This window comes from Rhinolophus sinicus, linkage group LG01 (assembly GCF_036562045.2).
Source record: "Rhinolophus sinicus isolate RSC01 linkage group LG01, ASM3656204v1, whole genome shotgun sequence".
NCBI lineage: Eukaryota > Metazoa > Chordata > Mammalia > Chiroptera > Rhinolophidae > Rhinolophus > Rhinolophus sinicus.
In genome coordinates, this window is record NC_133751.1 from 203,615,089 (window position 1) to 203,636,872 (window position 21,784).

General features: G+C 56.3%; 1 protein-coding gene across 2 annotated transcripts in view; it reads right to left on the reverse strand.

Moving 5' to 3' along the window:
• Window positions 1–838: 838 nt before the first annotated feature.
• NGEF (neuronal guanine nucleotide exchange factor) overlaps window positions 839–21,784 on the reverse strand; it is a 99,084-nt gene continuing 78,138 nt past the window's right edge. For both annotated transcript variants that reach the window (XM_019739778.2, XM_019739780.2), the window contains 10 exons: window positions 14,543–14,703; window positions 13,246–13,398; window positions 11,866–11,995; window positions 8,962–9,036; window positions 6,580–6,669; window positions 5,477–5,640; window positions 4,810–4,965; window positions 4,031–4,110; window positions 3,232–3,336; window positions 839–1,794 (listed from right to left, as the gene is read on the reverse strand). In XM_019739778.2, coding sequence (XP_019595337.2) covers window positions 1,604–1,794; window positions 3,232–3,336; window positions 4,031–4,110; window positions 4,810–4,965; window positions 5,477–5,640; window positions 6,580–6,669; window positions 8,962–9,036; window positions 11,866–11,995; window positions 13,246–13,398; window positions 14,543–14,703 — 1,305 coding nt within the window. In that variant the 3' untranslated portion in view covers window positions 839–1,603. The remainder of the gene's footprint in view (window positions 1,795–3,231; window positions 3,337–4,030; window positions 4,111–4,809; window positions 4,966–5,476; window positions 5,641–6,579; window positions 6,670–8,961; window positions 9,037–11,865; window positions 11,996–13,245; window positions 13,399–14,542; window positions 14,704–21,784) is intronic.

The window sequence follows — 21,784 nt, forward strand, 5'->3', positions numbered from 1 at the left end:
TGCCCCATCCCTCACTCCTGGGGAATTCAGGTGCTGGTACTCCCCCCAGAGGGGTGGGGGTTATAGGCCCAAAGAGCGTGCCCCTCAATGGGACCAGGGGTTCCTCCCCCGTTAAACGAACATGTTGCACGTGTGTGCATCTTCCAGGATTCGTGCAATTCTCAAAGGGGCTGTAGTCTCAAGAACACTAAGAGCCATGGGATGGCCTGTGGGAAGGAAGAAGCTACAAAGTCCCGCTGGATCACAACCTCATGCTTCGAATCAAAAGCCTGTTCTGGCACAGAGGAAAGTGTGTCCTGGCAGAAAGACAGGACAGGCAGACAGACCGGACAGGCAGACAGGCCCATCCACACTCCAGGACAGACAGGTGGTGAAGGTGGGGTCGCTGTGAGGGCCAGTTGGGCTGGGGGAGGAGCTGTGCCTCTGGGTAAGTGGCTGCTGCCTGCAAAGGTGGGAAGGAGGCCCAAGGCCAGTGACTGGCCAGGTAGGGAGCCCCAGCCCCACGCCTGGAGGTCAGATTCTCTGTGAGACCGCTCATACCTGTCCCACTGTGGTCTTCCAAACCTGTGTTCTCACTTCCACTGTAGCAGAAGGGCGTCCCTAACTCCCTAAAACAGCCTTTTCTGTTTCTGGACTCCTTGAACAGGCAGAGGTCCAAATCTACTTCCATCCTGAGGCCCCGACTCTGGCTGTTCCCTCCTCCACTAGAGGTCTCCTCAGCCCTTCTTTCAGGATATACCTTTTCCACTGACCTTGAAGGGGGTTCCTCTCTGTCTGCCCAGAACCAAAACCTCAGTCCTGTGTGTCGCAAGGCAATAAAGAGTAGAACTTCACCTCCTTTATTTTACACATGATGCTTCTTTTAATGCAGTCAAAAATGATACTTGCTTTTCTTGGAACCATAACCAATACAGGATGCAGTGACCGATTCATTCCTTACGACACCTGGGGTCCTTAAGGGACCAGAAGACACAAGTTACATCTAGCCCATCAGGGACCCAGAGGCAGCATGGGCCCTCGGCCAAGCTCTGGTAGGCCTGCCATGAGGCAGGGCCTGGCCGTGCAGCCAGAAGCTGGCAGAGGTGAACAGAGACAGCTGGCCTCTCAGTCTTGTGAATTAGAGACCAAGGGCTGCTCTTCAAGCTCATGGGGCAAAGGCAGTCCATCCGCACACCTGGCGGATTCTAATGGCTTCCAGGTTAGAGAAGGACACGTGCAGGGGGTCATGACAATCACCACCTTCGCACCTGCCCTCGGCCAGGGACACCCTGGGTCTGGGGCTTCCAGGGCCTGGGAAGGCCCCTGGAGCATGCCAATCCCCTTCCACCCCCTCTAAGAGATAAGAGGGAGAGGTGGTATAATACTGTTTAAAATACACTTTCCCATTTACAAATGCATCAGAAGAAAGACGTGGGCACCCTTTTTCCAGTTTGTGAGTGAGGGGCTAAGACACATGAACACTCAACACGTGGAAGGGATGAGGGGTGGGGGTGACTCCTGCACAAGGTCACCTTCCCCCCGCGGCCCTCCACTGTCCGTGGGTTTGCCTGCCAGGCCCTGCTCCCACCTGCCCACATCCCTCCACCAGGCTGGGAGCTGGGGGTCATTGCCGATTTCGGCTGCCCAACTTCCTGCGGTCCTTATTCTGGCTGCGCTGAGGGTCATCCATTTTGTGGACACGGAAACATTCCTTGAGGTTCTGGGACCGGATCTTGGGATTCAAGATTTCCTCGGTCATGTTGCTGGGGAACCAGCCTCTCTCTTGGTCGTGCAGACGCTCACCAAAGATCCACCCTGCACAGGGAGAGGATGGGGGGGTGGTCAGGAGATCCCACAGGAACTCCAGTGAGCCTTCCTCCTGGTCAGGCGCCCATCTGTGCAGGGAGCATGGGAGGAGACGCAGGAGTCCAGTGGGCCTTTCCAGAGCCATCCGCTCTGCAACCCCCTGCTGGAGACCCTCCGATTGGGTCTGCCCTCCATATGCTGGGGAGGTGCCACCCTGAAACCACCCTAGGAAGCAGTGTGTGTACACGTGGCCGAAATGGAACCAGTCACGTTCTGTGCCACGGTGTGTCCCACATGGATTGACGTTGGAAACTATGCCTGAGCCTTCAGCAATCCTAGGAGACTAGGAGACCCCAAGGGCCGCCCCCCAAAGCAAGAGGTATCCAAGGGGCCAGTGGGGGTGGTGGCTGACTGGTGGTTACCCGGACTAGCATGCCACTGTCTCCCTCTTGTTGAGCACCCCTGTCTGAGCCTCAGCCTCTGAAGGACTAGGTGGTCAGCTGAGGTAAGCCGCCATGAACTGGCCGACACCAGCAGATGCCCCGGCACTCTTTCCCTCCCCCCGAGATCACACTGCAGCTGCGGGTCTCTGGGCAGGTCCCAGCACAGGGCAAAGACCTGGGGTGTGAAGGGCTGGGGCAGGCCCTCTGCTGGCCACGCGGGGGGTGCGCTGGGGGGCATGACAGGTTGTTTGTATTCTGTGGGTGGGAGGGGAGGCTGGTGGCAAGAGGCACTGTTCTTCCAATGCTGGGTGAGCCCCTGGGATTTGGGACCAGCAGAAATGGCCTTCCCTGGAGGTCACCAGCCTGAGGCCTTCCAGCCAGGACCTCAAAGGGGAGGAGGGACTGGGGGATGGGGAGACCTCTGTGCAGATTTGGGGATTCTGAGGAGCAACTGATGTAGAAATAAGGGATCAATGTTCCAAAGGAGGGGCGTGAACCTGCTTGTTTGGCACTGACGTCATGGGCATGGGTGGGTGGGAGCTGGGGGTGTGGGGGGCTTCTTGGGCCACACGGGGCTCCGACTGGAAGCCTGTTGCAAATGCAGGGTCTAGGGTCAAGGTGAAGGTGTTCCTGACTCCTCCTACCTCTGTGATGGGTGGGCCAAGGCCAGGGCTGTCAGGGGAAGGCATGGAACCAGCCTGCGGCTCTTGGGCTGGGCTTGGTGCTAAGCGGGAGGCGGGGCTCAGGCTCGGGGAGGAGAGCAGAGGTGCTAGGAGAAGCGCCCTCTGCTTTGAGGGAAAGCCAGGGAGGCCAGGATAGGCAGAACGGCGTAGGGGAGCAGAGACGTGCCAGGGCCTGGGCTCCCCGGCCCATCAGCCATCTCTGCCAGCTGCTTCACCTCGATGTGGGGCTGAGACGCCCCACCTCATCCACAGGCTGGTGTGGGGCCGGGTGCAGAGTCCCGGGGGGCATGAGGGGGAGACGCTCCCAACTCCCGCCTCACCGTCTTCCGTCTTTTCCAGGATGTTCAGAATGTCTGCCAGCTCCAGCGTCAGCTCATCGGGCTGCTGGGCCACGTACGGGTGCACGCACTGGACCTGGGGGCAGTCTGAAGGGAGGGGAGGGAGGTGGCATACCCTCATCACCGTGTCACCGCCCTGCCCCCACCCAGCAAACCCTGGACACCGCCAGGCAGTTAGCAGGGTTGTTGGCCTGTCCCACAGCAACTGAAAAGGGGTCCTTTGACAGGGGGAGGGGCCTGGCTCCAAGAAAATGAGATTCAAATAGCTGGGTGCTCGGAGAAAACAATACGTGGATAAAAGAGTAAACAGGCCATGTGTGGGGCTTCAGAAGGAACCTCTTGGCCCTGGGACGAGGCCCTGGGAGCAAATGTGGGGTGCTCGGGACTTGGTGAGTACTGTCACGATGGCAGCTTCCCTCAGGCAGCCAACGTGCACCCTTTTATATTTTGTAAGGTTTTCAGACAACTGGCAACCCCAAAGAACACTGGCATTCGCCTTCTGGGCCCAGATTCCTCGTGGTTTCATTGCAGCACCTATCACTTAAGACACAGGGACTTGTTCCTTTGCTAACCATTCAAATGTTTGCAGAACTCAGCACACTGACGTCCTCCATGGGGCACTAAGCTTGCAGCTGAAGCGGGCACCCCGAGGCCACCTGGGCCTCTAGAATGATGGACTTGGGAAGCGTGGCCCTTTTGGGAGGAGTGCAGAGGGCACTTGCGGCTGATGCCACAGAGCCTGCCCTGCCCAGAGACGGCCTTGTCCCAGAGGAACACTTACCCAGCAGCCGGGATGTGAAGGAAACAAACTTGGTTCTCCGGTTGGGGGCCAGCGAGGTCATCCAGCGCTTCATCTCACTCCTGGGACAGAGGAGGGGACAAAAGCCCCAACCACAGAGCACATGAGGCATGGTGGGCAGCTCAGAGGGTGCCCAGCAGCCAGCAGAGAGGCTCGGGAGCCCTACAGAATCTCCCCTGTGCCCTTTAAAAAACCAGGTGGTGAAGTGAGTGCTCCACAACACCTCAAAGTTAACCCACAAAAGAGCGCTCAGCAGCCAGCTGCCCTGAAGCCATAGTCTGTCGGAAGTGTCACTTCATTCCTGCCCCAGGAGGGGGGAACTGACCCGAGATGGGCCGTCTGGGGGACGGAGGGGGGCTGGGCACCACCACACAGGGTGTCTCCCCACACTGATCTTGGCTGTCCCTCTCAGAACCTTGGGGCTGCAGGGCAGGTGGCCTGGCTGCTCAGAGAGGTGACCAGATAGACGATGGTTGTTCACTGGTCAGCCTAGTACAAGGTTCCTATAACATCTCATCCAAACAGAGGGCCCACCCAGAGTCTGAGGCCCCGAGGGACACACACGTTCACCCACACACCAGGCAACGTGCAGCCTCCCACCCCACCCCCCACACACAATGGCCCCAAAACCTGACACTAACCCCAGACAGAAGCCCTGTGGGGAAGCACGGGAACCAGGCGGCCTGCGCACTGAGCCTGGAGCCTTGTTCCACCTGGGAAGGTGACACGGAGGGGTGGGTGGGGTGGCACTGGGCACTCACTGAGACGACGCCTTCAGCATGTAGGTGGCCTCCCGGTCGTCGGAGTTCTCCAGCAGCCGCAGAATGAACACGTTGGCCAGCGTCTGGCCCTGGTCCTCCAGTTCCTCTACGCGGAGCAGGCCCCGTGGGGCCGAGTCAAACACCTGGTACTTGTCTCTGGGGACCGAGGATGGCAGGGTAGGCATGTCGGTCTTGAGGAGGCCTGGGGGGTCCCAGCAAAGCCCTCACCCTGGCCAGCCAGCAGGGCCAGCCCCACCACTGCCACTCCTCACCTCCTTCCAGAAGGCCCCCCCCGAATGCCTGTCCCCCTCACCCCAAGCCGCCCCTTCCCATGTTGTGGATGGCAGACCAGGGGTCAGCACTGACCACAGCAGCTGCCCTGCTGAGCTCTCACTGCGTGTCAGACGCTGAGCTGGCCTCTCCATATCCCTAGGAGTAAAACCCACTTGACAGGAGGGGAAACTGAGGCCAGGGGGTTTAAATAAACTTGCCCAAAGGCCCAAGGCTGGATAAGAGAGGAGCTGAACTTAAACCTGAGTCAAAGCCTGGGCTCCATCCGGCCATGTGGCTGGCCTCCCCCAGGCCACAGCGAACCCCGCCCTGCCCGCACTGTGCCCCCTGCAGCACGGTCACCCCCAGAGCGCCAGGCAGTGCCCGGCCAGCTCACCCAGGGACCTGCCGGCAGATCACCAGCAGGTCGTTGAAGAGGAAGAGGTAAATTTCCTGGAAGAGCTTCTTGGTCCGCAGGGTTCGGGACGTCTTGGGGCCTGACATCTGCTGCAGCCCCCCCTGCTTCAGCAGCCAGCGGGAGTGGGAGATGATGGGCACCGACTGCAAGGGGGCAGTGTCAGGACAGCGGTGCCCCCGCGCCTCCCCGAGGCTCCCCGGTGCCCTCACTGGAGCAATTACCGTGAGTATCAGCAAGCGGGGGCTATTCTGGGAGGAAGGGTGGGGCCCAGGCCATGGGAGGACAGCGCGTGCATGTGGTTCTGTATGTGTTTGAGCCTGTGTGTGCAGTCACATATTATCTGTTGCATATGTATTTGCGTGTGCTTGTCTACGTGTACTGCATCTGTACACATGTGTGAGTGCATGTATGTGTGGGCACCTGTGCGTGTGTCATCGCCCCTCCACCAGGCTCAGCCGGTGCGATGCAGAATCAGAGGAGAGGCCAAGTTCATGGAGGAGAGGTGAGAACTGGGCTGTGTGAGGTCCTGCTGTGTGGCTCAGGGGTAGGCTTCCGGCGCCTGGCAGTCAGCCGGCAAGGGGAGCTCTGTGGGGGGCCCCGAAGGCCACGTCTGCATCCTCGACTGGGGCTCAGCTCCCACACCCAACAAGACCTCAGAGACCCTCGGTGGGCACTGTAGGCTCATGTGCCTGTCACCAGAAACCCCGCTCCTCCGGCCCTCAGCTCACTAATGCCTGAAGCTCTACACAAAGTTGGGGGAGAAGGTTGGTAACTTCAAATCTCCCAGCTTTAAGACTCCCTGGGCTGGTCCCTGTCACGTACTTCACTGTAAACACACAGCCAGTAAATGGGCCGATGGCTGTGCGGTCCCTGCCCACCTTCTCCCAGAAGACAGTCTAGGCCAGTGTGATAGCCTGGTGACTGGGGAACACACAGGGGCCCTCCAGCCAGGGGTCAGGGAAGGCCTCGGGGAGGTGACCCTGCTCTGAGACCCCAGGGTGGCCATTCAGGGAGCCCGGCCAGTGAGCAACGCTCCAGGAAACCGGGCTGGGTTGGACACACGCAGATGGGTGCACGCTTACCTTGATCTTAAACTCCATCTTCTTCTGGATGCTGATCATCTGCTCCGTGCGGCTCATTTTCCTGACGCCCTCGTTGCATGCTTTTACCACCTGGGACAAGAACGAGGACACATCAGGCCACCTGTAGCCAGCTGTCCCCAGCCACTTCCTTCTGCCCACGCAGGTCCCAGAGAGCTGAACAACCACCGTGACCAGACATTGTTCCCACAGCTGAGACTGACCGTCCAGTCTCCATCGGGCTGGCGCTCCTTGCTCTAGCATCTTCTGGAACAAAGGCATAGCGGGAAAACCTGTCAGGCTGTTAGTTATGGCTCTCGGTTCTGGTGGAGAAGGTAGTGCCTTGTCCTTGGTAGGAAGTAAACCCCAGACCACGTGTAAACTGAGGCCCGACCCCTCACATCACCCAGAAAGCAAACTTCAACAATGAGATGTCCTTTCTCATCTGTCAGACTGGAGAAGACAGACAGGCCGACAAGGCGCCAGGTTGGCGAGGTGTGGGGACACCCCTGTCACACACTGCAGGAGAGTACAGGTTCCTCATCTTCCTGGGACGCAACCCAAGTACCAAGACGCCTAATAAAACCGCCTTTCCCGGGACTTCTGAGGACAGTATTCCACCCTGGATCACGGGTGTCTGGAACAGAGCCTGGCACCCAGCAGGCACTCGGTGTTTGTGAACGAGGACGGTGCCCAAAGCTGTGTGGACTAGGGTGTTCCCCGCAGTGCTGTTCAGAATGAGAAAAACTGGCACCGACCTACGTGTCCATCAACCGGGATTTCCTGGCGCTACCCTATCCGTACAAGCGAGTGCTCTGAAACCATTAAAAATTGCAATAACTTCACATGCCCTAAAATGGAGAGTAAAGCCGTTTTTGCAGAGAAGACAATGGTGTGTGCCGGTGAGTGGAGAGAGGTCTGCAGGGCACCATTATGCCAGCAGGCGGTGGGGTCACCCGTGGGATTGCTGCCATCTTCTCTGTACTTCTGAGCACGTTCAGATTTTTTTGTATTGAGCGTCAATTTCTTTATAAATTAGAAAAAAAAACTTTAAAAAAAAAGGAGTCTGTGAGAAATAGGAGTATACCTTTCATCACAAGGAAGAGAGATGACAGCAGAAAATAAGAAATAGAAAATGCTTGCTCACTGCAGGGAGACCCTTGGGGCACGTAGGCCTTTCACAGGCCTTGGTGGTCACCGGACTCACCTTCTGTGACCCAGTGTGGCCAGCTGCCCGGTGGGGGCCAGAATGAACTCCCATCCATGGAACTCCCATCCCATGTAAGTCCTAGGGCTGAGCAGAGGCCCCAAAAGACGCTGCCTGACTCACAGGTCATGGTCCCTCCCTGACCAGCCTGCTCGAGGCTCCACCCTTTCCCCCCTAGGCTGGGAGGAGTCCATTGTTTTCCCCAATAGTCAACGGGTGCAAATGCCAGAGGATTTTGGTGGCCAACCGGTGTGAGTAAGGGACACAAGGAGAAGACCTGGGGTGCAATAGCTGCATTAGAAGTCCTTGTGGCTCAACGTGGCTTAGAACCAGCATCAGAAGCCCACTGAGGCTAGAATTTCACTAAGCTATTGCCACTGGTACAAGAAGTGGCGAGGACTTCCCAACACCCACTCTCTCGTCCACTGCGGGGTCAGTAGCATGGCAGAGCGGCCCCTGCACAGCTGCCAAGAACTGGCTCGCAGCTTCAGCTGACACCAGGAGCCAAACACGAGTCAGCACTTTAAGACAAGAAGGATCCACGTTAGCTGAGCACGCGTGAATGGATACCGTTTACTGACCCCTCCCACACAACTACTCTGCAACTGCCGGGAGAACCGCTTCTCTCTGAGGATCAGGAGCAGAGGTGGTCTCTCTACTCTTGGGCAGGAAAAGCCCTGGGCTTGGCAGGGCCAGTGAGTCCTGTTGCAGACATGGGAAACATAGCCTGAGGGATGGGGAGAGGTGTGGAGGCAGGCGCTTGGGGCTGAGCTACATCAGGGCTCGAGAGCCAGACCAGCCTCTGCGAGAGTGACAGGCGGGGATGCACTGGAAAAAGACAAGGACAAGCGTGGGCTCCCGACGTGCAGGCAGCTGATGAGAGACCGGGCCGATGGGGGGCAGCAGAAGTCGAGGTGGGTAAAGACTGCCCCGCCACTGCCTCGTCCCCTCAGGGTCACATCCACAGTTGGGGTGGAGAAGGAAGACATCCCGCTGTGCTGGGGCCACACCTGACCTGGTGGTCAGTCCCACTGGCGTCTCTGGGTCGCAACAGCAAATGTTAAGCTGCATTTGCGTTTTCCAAAGACACACTGACAAGCGAGGGAGCAGGGCTGGGAAGGTGCGTCCAGATGAGGGAACAATTTATTGGGAAATGCAGGCAGAGGAAGCCCACTCACCAGTTCCAGCTCTTTGTGGGCGTCCAAGGCAGTGCATTCATGCTCAGACCTTTCCTCCACTCTCTTCAGGATGTTCTGAGCACAAGGAAAGTCTGCATTAACTTTCACAGGCCCTGCCTCCCCGGCCCGCCCCCTGCAAAGCAACCTCCCTGCTGCACTGGTCCAAACAGCCTCGTTTTGCTGCGACAGCCACTACAAAGAGCCCAACCAGGTGACAACAGAGGCAGGAGGACAGGCTCAGCTGGCCTGAGGGTCAAGCATCCTGACCCAAGCTTTGCCTGGCTCTAAACTGGTAACCACATGGCAGTCTGCTGTGAGGATTAACCGAGGGCCTTGCCAGGGACAGCAAAGGTCAGAGCAAAGGAGGCGACCCGCGCTGGCGGAGGGGCAGGTCCAGCGGTAGGGACTGTCATGCTGGGCCAGCCCTGTCCTCACAGGGGGCTCACTGCAGGTAGCCCAGGCTCCCTGTCCTCTCCTCTGGGATTGTCATCTAAGCCCTGTCACCATTAAACCCAAGGCCTTACTAACTTTGGTCTTATTGATCAAGTATCTTTTTTCTAATTGTTGTATTTTCTTGAATTATGAAAAACAATGCTCACGTTGCCTTCACTTCTAAATGACAATTTCTTGCGTGGCTCTCCAAACTGCATAATTTCTGTCTCCCAGTCCTCACCGTGCCCAGATTTTTGGATCTGCTCTTGTCCGCTAAGGAGGTCTGGGTGCGTCTGAGCTGCCCCACGCGACGGCTGCCCGAACACTGCTGCTGACCACCCAGCCACCTCAGACAGCTGGATCACGGGCATGTCTTTTCCCTCTTCACACAATGCTCAGCGTCTCCCCTGAGCGCGACCAGACCTGGATCACCGCCAACTCTGATGTCTCTCAGCGGCACGTCCCCGGCTGCCTCTGTGTGGTTACCTGCCCAGCCTCTGCTGGCAGCCAAGCCAGAGACCTGTCCTCCCAGATGCCTCCTCCCCCCCTTCACCAACATGAGGCCACCAAACCCTATCATTAATGGTCCCCCTACTCCCAAATCAGCATGGTTCAGGCTCCACCTTTTCTCATCGGAATAACACTCCCATCTGACCAGTTCCTGCTCGTGGCCTCAAACAGGACGGCCTGGTGCACATGCCCTTCGCACTCCTTTCTATATGCTCGTGCTCCATACCCTGCCTTCTGTAGTGACTGGCGGTTCTGCCTGGAACACACCCCCCACCCCCCGCACCCCTGAAACACGCTTCTCTGACACCCCGCTCCACCTCCATTCCACCGTCGTCCTCAAGACAACGCTAACGTAAGTCTTGAGCTTGGTTTTGTTGGCTTTCATGGTATAAAAGTTAAGGTTTTATATATATATGTTCTTTCCCATAAAATTTCTTAATTTTTTTTTCTCTTCCTAATTAGGAAATGCTACCGTCTTCTGCTCAGTTTTTCCAAGTTAAAAACATCCAGATGCACTCCTTCCCTCCGCAGTGTCCTGACGTGGGTCTGTCCTCACTGTTCTCTGGAAGCGTTATCGCCCGCTCCCCGGGCACTGCTGCTGTGACTCAGGTTTCTTTGGTTTCCAGCCTCTGAGCCCTTCCTCCCCGGGCTCCACCTCTCCTCTTTGATTCCCTTCTCCTGTGGAGCTAGTAGCCGTGGCCTTTGGTCTGACCTCTGACCGCCCCTCACTGTGGCTTACAGGTCACCATCTCAGCTTGTTTTCTCCCCACCCGCACCCCCCAGCTGTGGCCAGATCCACACCACCCACTTCATCTGCCAGAGGCCAGTGGTTTCCCTGTGCACACCAGCACGCAGCGGGCACAGGGTCTCCAGCCGTCTTGCCGGGAGCCTGACTCCTTGGAGACCCCCTTTCAGGAGACTCACCCTCTCCAGGCCTCCCAGGCTCTGGCTCTCTTGCTCTTCCTCCTCCTGCATCCCTGTTCCTTCTGGGGCACGGTGTGTCCCAGGACTGGGTCTCCAGACCCATGTCTCTCCTTGCTTGGTGGTCTCTTCTATTAAATGCCACCCTGTCCCAACTTTTCCCTTTGACCCTAAACTTGGATGTTCAACTGCTCAAAGTCATCCCAACCTCAGCCAGTTCAACACCGACGCAGACTGCTCCCCACACTGCCTCCCCACCTCGGGGAGCGGCACCATCACCCACGCTCAAAATCCAAGATCCTTCTTCTCCCTCTTATCCCACAGGAGCAAGTCCTCCCAAGGCGCTGGCTTCCCTCCGGGACCCCCCACCCCCAACACCAGCCAAGCCATCCTTCTTTCTCGAATCACTTCCTTATCCTTTCTCCCATTTCCACTCTTGCCCTCCTGCCCATCCATCGCTCCCCACATGGCAGCCACCGTGTGCTCTCACAAATGCCACTAGATTGGGTGACTCCCCGCCACACTGAGGATAGAGCCCAATGTCTTCTGTGGCCCCGACTGGCCCTGCCCACATCTCCACACTCCCTCCCATCATGTTCCCTGAGCTCACCTCTGGCCTCTCTGTCTGCGAACTTTGCGGCTCCAGGGCTTTTGCACAAGCAGTTCTGTCACCTGAACGGCTCCTCCCTGGCCGCCAAGTCTCAGCTTAAATGTCACTCATCTGAGACGCCTTCCTGACCCCCCAGCTGGCAGTGACCAGGCAGTCCATCCCTATCATGTTACCCCTGTTTCTTTGTCTTCACGGCCATGACCACTTCCTGGTTGTCTATGTTTGTCACCTCCCCACCCTCCCCTGAATGTGGTTCCCCAGGAGCAGGGGCTGAGTCCTCCGCTGCTTGGCACACAGCAGGAGCTTAATTAGGATTTGCAGAACAAATGGACATTCTAGGAAGCCAGCAGGGAACCGAATGTCCCAAGGAAATGGCCTTCAGCCACAGAAATACACATAAACCCGTCTGCCTATGGGGGGAGAGGCAGTACCTGGACCAACAGCTTGAGGCGCGTGATCCTCTGGAAAGGCAGGATGAGGAAGGAGGAGAGGGGCAGCCCCTTGCACTTGGGGTCCTGCTCCAGCTGCGCGATCAGCTCTCGAAAGGCTGCCTTCTCCTGGCTGGGGACACAGACACAAGAGTCACTCTCTGGCTCACAGAAGGCGTCCATCGGAGCCACTTCCTCACCACCCACTGCCTTGTAGGAACCAGACAGCCCACGGGCACCAAAATCGCATTGATTCATTTATTTCTTTTTTTATGGAAAATAAACTGTTCCCGTACAGGTCAAATGACAATGGTAGCCTCACATGCCTGGCCTATGAAGACGTAGCGAAACATGCTGTGTGTGGGAGGGCAAGCATTCTTTGTGTGGCCGCCTCTATGAATCAGACGCACTGTTCGATGATTTACCCAGCAGGGACCCGCGGCAAGGTAAACCCTCGGAATGACAGGAAGAGGCAGTAGCAGCTGGAGGCAACTGCCGGGGTAACTGCGCTATTCCTGCCAGGTGGGGGGCATCTGCAGACAGTGGGAGGGTCCACTGCTGACGAGGGCTCCCTGGAACTGCCACCGGAGATGAGACGCAGCAGGGACAATGGCACTGCCTGTCCTCGGGCCCAGACCATCTGTACTCACGGGCCACACCAGTGTACCCTTGGGCACTGCGATATCTAGATTCCTGTCTCATGGATACCTGTCTTCTCAACGCTTGTCCTCAGAACTGGCTTCTGGATTCCCTCCAATCCCAATTTCCAACCCCAAATGTAAAACACCCAACCCCCAAATACTCAATCTTTAAAACATCCACAGAGGATGACACGGTTCGATGGAAAGGCCCAGTGAAATGTAACGATTAGATGTCACTGTTCGGAAAGCTCTGGAAACTCCCCAGTCAAGGTAGGAACACATCACTGGTTACACTGTCATAAAGCCCAGCACAGAAAGGCAAAGGATTCAAAAGAGGCAAGTTGACTGAAAAATTATCTCATCAACCAAAACTCCGAGAAAGTTTATGAAATGGGCAGATTAGCAAGAAATTCAAGGGTATTGCTGGGTAATCACCGAAAAGATATCCTTTCACCCATCCCTGCCTTTGCCTCTAGTTCAAATCACTTTCCTGACGTCTTGGCCCTGGAGTTGTCCTCTCGGCCTCAAACTCCCTTTTCTAAACCTCACAGAGCTCTGCACGGCCGCTCTGGGCAGAGGTGCAGTGGGCGCCATGGCTGACCATCTTGGGCTCAACGTTTCTCTAGTGACACCGAGCCCCTGGGACATGCCGGGCTTGGATACTGTCTTGGGAAAGTGAAAGGTCCAAGGAGAGCAGCTCAGCGCCCATGTGACAGGAGTGGCCCGAGCCTGACACACTCACAGCAACTGCTTGTAGGTCCTCTCCTGGTAGGTCTGGTTGCTGACGTAGGTGATGTACACGGAGAAGTGGTTGGCCGCGTAGTGGTACACGATGTCACACACATCCGAGATGACGATGTTCTCTTCCAGCCGGTGCTCCAGCTCCAGGAGGAACCTGCAGGAGGCCAGGGCCGGGTCAGGGATGCCGCGGTGGAGACTCAGGACCTGCCTCCACCAGCCGCTTCCACTTGGACCCACTGACACACACGACAGGATGACATCCGAGCACAGGTGGCAGATTTGGTCACATCGATTATTGTTCAGGTTTTTAGGTGGCAATAGCATTAGGAGTATTTTTGAGAGAGAGAGAGACACCTTCTCTCTTAGATCCACACTGATGGGTTTACAGGTGAAATGAAATGAAGATGGGGGTTTGCTGAACCTCGATGCCGATGCTTACACTCGCTATACTGGTGTCTCTATTCTGCAGATTTGGAATTATTCCTAACAAAATATAAATAAGTACATAAATAAATAAAAAGACACTCCTCCTTCTAGAGAGGATGAAGAGGCAGAGGCCGGCGGGGGTCTCACAGCTGCTCTGATCTCAGGCGCTCTCACCCTCCCGAGCCCACTGCAAATAGAAAGGTGGGGTGACAGTGTGGGGGACGGCACTGTTTGGGGGGGTCCACAGAGAGCCAGCAGCTCTGCCACCTCTCAATTTCACATCTGAATACTCAGGGTCGGACCTGATGGTCCAAAAGCTGAGTTTGGCACTTTTAACTGCAAAACCCCATGGCCGACAGTGAACGTGGTAAATGATCTTTCATCCTGACACTGTGACTGGAGTTCACTCCTTCTTTGCAAGAATCAACGAATTCTGATAACCACCTGCACACACTGTGTCAAACACCATCCCACTGGCAGAGAGGAAGCATTAGCGTAGGGCTGTGCTGTGCGCCGGCCCTCAGAGGGTCTCAGGGCCCTGCACGCTCCAGGCCAGGGCTTCACCACGTCAGGATAAACAGTTTATGCGGCCACCCCTGCTGGTCAGGACAGTCCGCCTTACACACCTGCCTGACCGAGCGGATGGCACGGAGCACTTATGCTGACGGGAAGGGACCTGCAATCACGTCCAGGGGGCCGTGACTGGCCACCCTGCTGGGAGGGGTGGTGGGCCTCTGGGTTTACACCTTATTATAGGAAATTCCACCCAAGTGGAGAAGCCCGCATGGCGAGCACGCGCCACCTCCTTCAGCCGTGCCCCAGGCGAGAAGAGTTGGGAAGCCAGGCCCCCCAGGACCCGGGCAGGGGCTCACCGCTCGCTGACGGCCATGACGTCTAGGACGTTGGAGAAGAGGATGTGCGCCTCGGACGGGTGCAGGATCTTCTTCAGCCGCTCGTTCTCCACGAAGTGGGACACCAGCAGGCTCAGGCTCTTGTAGTAGGAGGCCTCGGACGTGACCAGCTCGAACATGGCCTGTGTCCGGACACCGGGCAGAGCAGACAAGAGGAGACCGTGGTCAGCACCAAGGACTCGCCCCAGGAGGGCGCCTGCCCCGTTCTCAGACAGGGACGCAGGGAGGCTTGGCGGGACTCTTAACAGTAATAAAAAAGGAAGCTGACGCTGAGGTCATGTGGAAGACGGTGGCAAAGTGACCCTCTGCATGAAAGGCTCAGCAGCCAACCCTAGAGAGAGCGCTCCCACGGCCTGCTGCTACAGTGAGAGCTGGAGACAACCTCGTGTCCAAAACACGGAACAGGGTAGCAACGCCAGAGGTCGCCATACGTGGCAGCCCCGGCGGCTGCTAAGGGTGACAGGTCCTGGCACGCGGGCTGGACCGTCAGTACTAGGGGGACTCCCACGCCTCCATGCCCAGAAAGATTCTGTAAGGAAACAGGCCACCATGTCAACCACAGGTATGGGGCAAGGGGGTGGAATTCAGGGGTGACTTTTCCTCTTTCCTCTTTGCCCTGAAAACTGAAAAGAAACGAGAACATATTATTTCTTTCATGGTCTGCTTTTATAATGTGATTGGTAAAGCATTTTTAATTTTGCAAAATAGAGAAAGAAATCCACAATCAGATGAACTTTTTGGAGCACCGTGACTTTGTATCATGATGATTACCTGGTTAGTGAGCCTGTGAACAACAAAACTCATCAAAGCTCTGTTCTCTCAAGTGTCGCTCTGCCAAGTGCTGGCAGTCAAGCCTGGCTCGCTACCCCCTCACTCACAAGCAAACCCAGCGACCCTGCCAGAGGCCAGCCTGAGTCCATCCTCACCTTCGCCATCACCCTCTGCTGTTCCTCAACCTTGGGCAGATTCAGCTCCCCCGGTGGCTGCCCAACAGGGACAGCAAGGTGGGGTGAATTGTGCCCCGCCCCTGAAACCTGTGCCCACGCCTGGCGCCTGTGAATGTGACCGCATTTGGAAAAAGGGTCTTTGCAGATGTGGTGAAGGGTGTCAAGGTGAGGAGAGCAAGCTGGACTGAGGGTTCAATCCAATGACAAAGCTCTTTACAAGAGAGAGGTGGAGGGAGACTTGACCCAGACACACCGGGAAGAGGCCACGTGACGACAGAGGCAGACATGAAGGGACACCTGGTGCCACCAGAAGCTGGAAAAGGCAGAAGGATTACTTGGAGCCTTCGGAGAGAGTGGGGCCCTGCCCGCCGACGCCTTGATTTGAGGCTTCTGACCTCTACCACTGTGGGAGAACACATCCCTGTTGTTTTAAGCCACCCAGTTTGTGGTCATTTGTTACAGAAGCGCCAAGAAACCCACACAGACAGACGGGGGAGAGATAGAAAAGCAGAGGACAGTGACGAGCGCAGGGGACTCTGGCCCCTCCCCCAGTGTCCTGCCCACCCCCATCTCACTCCAACCTCCCCAGTGTCAAGAAAGCTGGTGCTCCAGGGGTGGGGAGGGGTGGGTAAAAAAGGGGGGCGGGGAAGGGAAGAGGGGGGATGGGCTGGCACGTGTTCCAAACACACCAGGCTCTTCTGTCTCACGGAATCCTCACAGGGCCCCCAGGAAAGACAAAAACAGAAGCTCCCGTTTTACCAAAAGGAAACAGGACGCAGAGGTGAAGTAACGCTCCCCAAGTCATACCGCTGGCTGGTGGAACAGCAGAGATTCACCCAAGGTTTTTCTGAGTTCGAGCTCTGCCACGACCCCACCGTGCAGTGTCAGACCGCCGGCACAGCGTGGTCAGCCAAGCAGCCACTCTGAGGCTGCCATGCAAAGCTGGACCAACAGCCAACAGGGCAAAGCACTTTAAAATGAGCGACATATCAGAAAGTGGGGGCACTCCGTAGCATGAACCTGCTCAGCAACAGCGAGAAATTGCTCAAGGAGTGGCCACCAATTACAGACCCTGGGCCACCAGCAATCATGAAAGACAACACAACCCCCTGGGCCCTTAGTGTCTGCCTCGGACTTGAGACACAGTGGTGAGGAGCTGCCATGAGCCCATGGCCTCTCAGTGACGGCCCCACATCACAGCCACTTGGTCCCCTTACAGACACGAAGCCATGGAAAGGACAGCACACTGGTCTCTCTAACGGCAGAGCTGCACCCCAGCACTGAACGAGGACCCACCCTTGTTCTGTGTCCACCAGGTGTCCCCCACCTTCTCACTCCCTCAAGCCCTGCTCGGCAAGACTGAGATTACGATGGGCAGGAATTTCCCCAGAAGATTCTCTGTTACCGATGCTGAAATCAAGTCACTTTCCTGCTGCTGCATTTAAGTTTCTCAAGAAAATGTCAAGTCATTATAGCTCATAAGTTCTAAGCAAATAGAACTAAAAAACCCAAAATACCCCAAAACTGATGTGGATGAGTGTCACCAAGACAGGAAAAAAACACTGGGCCCCGAATGCAGCCCCAGAGAGAAAGTGTCCTTGAAGGAGCCTGGGAGGGACGCCTGGGACTGTACATGGAAACGCCATCCTGGCTCAGTGCACCCGGGTCTGTGAGCCGATGGCATCCTGGTCCCGATCTCCAGAGGACAAAGGACCAGGGGGCAGCTGGGCAGAGGCAGGCGGCCTTTCAGCCGCTGACACGCAGAGGGCTTGGCCTGAATCCCTGCTAATTGGGACTGGCTGAGCCCATTCACAACACTCACCCCCTCTTTCTCTGTTTGTAGGCAATTAGTCATCTGTGAATTTTAGTTTTCCAGGGTGTCTGTCTTCATTGTACACGTCAAACTATTTGCCACATCAATATGGTTGTCTTTTCCTTATCAGTATTATGTTTACTCTCAGTCAGTCAAGCCTTTGCACGGCAGTGTGGAGCTGACAGGGATCCAGGCCCTGCTTGTTCTCCATTCATTCACTCATTCATTCATTTAGTCCACAAATGTTTACCAAGCACTGGCCTAGGCACCACGCATTCAATGCTGAATATGGCGAACCGCAAGCGGCAGCCGGAGCCGCATCCCAGAGGAGTGGAGACAAGGCAGATGGAAGGACAACGCCCCTGGACAGGGGACAGAGACACCTTAGAGCAGAGGTGTGTGTGTGTCTGTGTGTGTGTATGTGAGCGTGTATGTGTGTGCGTGTGAGTGTGCGTATGAGTGAGTGTGTATGTGAGTGTGTGTGTGAGTGTGTGTGTATGGGAGTGTGTGAGTGTGTGTGAGTGTGTGTGTGAGTGCATGTGTGCATGTGAGTGTGTGTATGTGAGTGTGTGTGTAAGCATGTATGTGTGTGCGTGTGAGTGTATCAGTGAGTGTGTGTTTATGTGTGTGTGAGTGTGTGTATGTGTGTGTGAGCATGTATGTGTGTGCGAGTGTGTGTGTGTATGTGTGTGTGTGAGTGTGTGTGTGTGCGCGCTACTACAGGGAGTCCCCCCTGATAAACCCGCACCTGCATCCCCACCCACAGCGCCCACGTCCCCACCATCTGGGCTCACAAAGGGCTGCTGTCTCGGGAGCACTCAGGGACACTGAGCGGAAGTTTATGAAGCACGGCTTGGTCTCCCAGGGGCGCTCCGAACGCCTGACTGTTCCGTTTGACACCTGCCAATAATCACGTTCCTCCTCCTGATTTTCCATCTCTGCGACGACTAAGCCCACTGCAGTCTGGACTCCTGGCGGAGGGTAACATCCTCAGCGTTAATGGCTCACAGGTCAACTCTGGATGTTTCAGAGGGGCCAATCCAGGCTTTGCCGTCGGCGAGGGCTGTGACGGGCCTGGCGTCCACCACGGGCAGTGGAGCAGCAGCGTAGACAAGGCTTTGGCCGTGGAGTTAGCCAGACGTCTGTCGTGAGAACTGATTCGTCCTGCCAAGCCTCAGTTTCTGTATGTGCAGAATTGGAACAGTCCCCAGGGGAAGGCGCTCGGCCTAGAGCTGGCCCATCTCAAAGCACCGGCAGACGGCAGATGTCTGGGGTCATTATCGATCCGGACTCTGGGCATTGTCCTCACAGACTGTGCTTCATGGATGGTGCCCTGACCAGAGGGCAGGCCTGTCTCAGAAGGTGACAGTGGGACTGATTCCAAACTAAGACCAGAAAGCCCATTCCTGGCACGGTCTCAGGGCTTGGGGAGGAGGCGGAGAGCAGGGGCGGTGGGGCTGGCAATGGGCTCCCATTCACATTGAGTCCATCCCCGCTGACGGCCGCTCGGCCGAGTTGGCCAGAGCCACACAGCTTTGTTTTCACGAGTCCGCGGAGGGCTGCTGCTCCTGGACTCTGAACGTGTTCTCATGCTTCCCAACCTGGCGTGTGGACCAGGAGCCGTGCCCGTCTCCCCACTGGCCTCCCTCGCCAAGCTCAGGAAGCACTGGAACATATTTTTCTCAGGAAATTTAGATTTTCCTCCAAAAGAAGGAAACAACACATCCGAGGAATCACTGGCACTCCAGCTGGGACCATCACCGTGCAGTGTCTCAGATGAGCTGTGGGTTTAGCTTCAGCTGGTGAGTGTCTCCCCCTCCTTGGGGAGTCCAGACTTCTGAGACTTCAGACCCCAGGTCAGCACCGCGCCTGCTGCATGGAAGACACCCCACAGACACACAGAGCGAGGAACCCCCCTAATGCAGGATGGGCCACGGGGGTTTCTTGGGGTTCAGGGACCTCAGGTGGCCTTGGGGCTGGAGTGACCCAGAGCTAAGCCTTCCTGGACCACCCTGTCCGAGCAACGCATTTGAAGAAACAAAGGAGACCCTGACCCATTAGCAAGGGGAGCAAAAGAGGAAGCAGGGCCACCAGGAGCAGTCCGGGGGGGAACACAGCCTGCGTCTGTGGGAGGAAGGCTGACAATCAGTCCTATGCAACACGGCACTGCTCCTGAAGCACTCTGCACCGGCCCGGAGTTCCCTGTGATTAACACAATTCACTTGTGTTGTATGTCACTGTGCGACATGGGTCCTCACTGTCTGGCCTGGCAAACTCCCCTGACCCACTCTCCACATGCGCCCCACAGACCCACTGGTATCAGTGCATCCTTCTCCCAGCGCCAGCAAGGCTCAAGGTTGGACAGCTGTCTCCCTCGCTCCTTACTTTCACTGCCTCCTTCTCGTAGTTCTGGGTTCTCTGGGAACCCCTGCATGTGCTTTATATTCTCATACGGTTTCTGGCTCACCACGCGGTCTTTGATGCTGTCACCTTTCCTTTATTAGGATGCTGTTGTGCGGGGCTGACTGAGAACCGAAGCTGCACGTCACCTCTCCCCACTGTTGTCTCGTGTGTCATCAGCACAGCACCCCACACCCCCAGGGTCCCAGGGAGGCCCTGTGACCTCCACCAGAGCCCCAGGCTCTTCCCAGGACCAAGTGTCCTCAATGGGTGTGAGCTCCCATCTGAGCAGATGAATGGAACAGATCTCAGGTAACCTGTGCTTCCCACCTGTCATAGACTGAACTGTGCCCCCCCAAAGTCATATGTTGAAGCCCTGACCCCCAACGTGACTGCATTTGCAGATGGGGCCTTTGAAGAGGTAATTAAGGTTACATGAGGTCCTAAGGGTGGGGCCCTGATCCACTGTGACTGGTGTCTTCGTAAGAAGAGGAAAAAATACAAGAGATGTGCACACTGATGAGAGGTCCTGTGAGGACACTATGAGAAGGTGGTCTCACCAGACACCCACCCTGCTGGCACCTTAGTCTTGGACTTCCGGCTTCCAGAGCTGTGACAAAGAATGTCTGTCTGAGGTATTCTGTCATGGCAGCCAGACCACCACCTGAATTCCCACCCAGCTCCAAGGACTGTCCCTCTACAGCCTCTGGGCCAGATGTGAGTCCACGCTGCCTCCACGACCCATCCGACCAGATCAGGGACTGGAGGGTGACCCAGGGCGTCCCTCCTGACACGGGACACACACCTCTCAGGGAACCAGGCAAAGTCGGACATTATTCCAAGTTGCCGTAACGGAGGTCCACGACCAGAGTCAAGAGGAACGAGACGTCCTCGCCGTGGCCCCTGCATCACTGGGGAGGCTCGGACCAGACTGACGGCCATTCACCGATAGTCTGTAAAACAGCATGTGCTGCTTCCGAAAAAATTGCACTGGGGAGAAAAAGGCTATTTTGCCAGAACTCCTTGTTTACGGAGCCAGGGCTGCTGCCCGACATGCATAGAAGCCCCCATGGTGGCACCGGCTTCTGAGAAAAGAAAAAGCTTTTGTTGCGAAGTCAACCGAGCAAGGAGGCAGGAGGCAAAATTCAAATCTGTCTCCCAACCAAGGATTTTGGGGTTCCACTTAAAGGAAAAAGCAGGGTAAGTTATGCATATTCTAGAGGTACGTTATTTTAGCGTACGGTCTGGTGCACAGCCGTTGGGGGATCAGGGCTTTTCACGCGTGCATGTTTGGTTTCGGGGGGTTAGTATGTATTCCGTGGAGTATTTCAGCCTAGTGTTGTTAAAAGGTTATTGTAGGGTGACATCTTTCTCTAGGGTGCATGTCTGACTGTCCAGCTGCCTGATCTGTGGCCTTACTCTGTTCTGCCTGAAACTCGTCAGAAATAGGACAAGGCCAGTTTACACTGGTTCTGCGGCTACGTGCTGACCATGCTGTCCCTTTGCCAGATCGACGCACCCTTCTCTCCCCAGCGCCAGAAAACTCTTAGCTGCCATTGTCTCTTAGTCATTACCCTCCTGCCTGAGACACATCGTCGGATGTGGCTTTTAATTGGTAAGTGGTGGCCATAAACATCCTTGTTCTCGTCACCTAACATGCGACCGGCATAACGCGAGGTAGTTCCAACGTGTCACCTCACTTGGTCCTCAAGACAACTCTGGAGGTGGCCCAGCCTGTCCCCATTGGGCAGCCCTCGGTGCTGAAGCCACATAGTTCATGAACAGCAGACACAAGGTTTGCGTCCCCACCCTTTTACTCCAGGGCTCCGCACCTTGACCTCTCTCTCTGAGACGACCTTCCACACAAGCACTGAGGTTTTCCTGCGAGCCCAGAGGCCAGTGGTACCAGGCCAGTGCCCCATGTCCTCGCAGGTTGGCCTGCTGCTGTTTCTGTAGGAGTCCCCTTGCTCTCACACGGGACCATGGGCTCTTTCCAGATTCTTAGTCATCTTTTTAGCTTTATATGGTGCTTTCAAGTAGGTG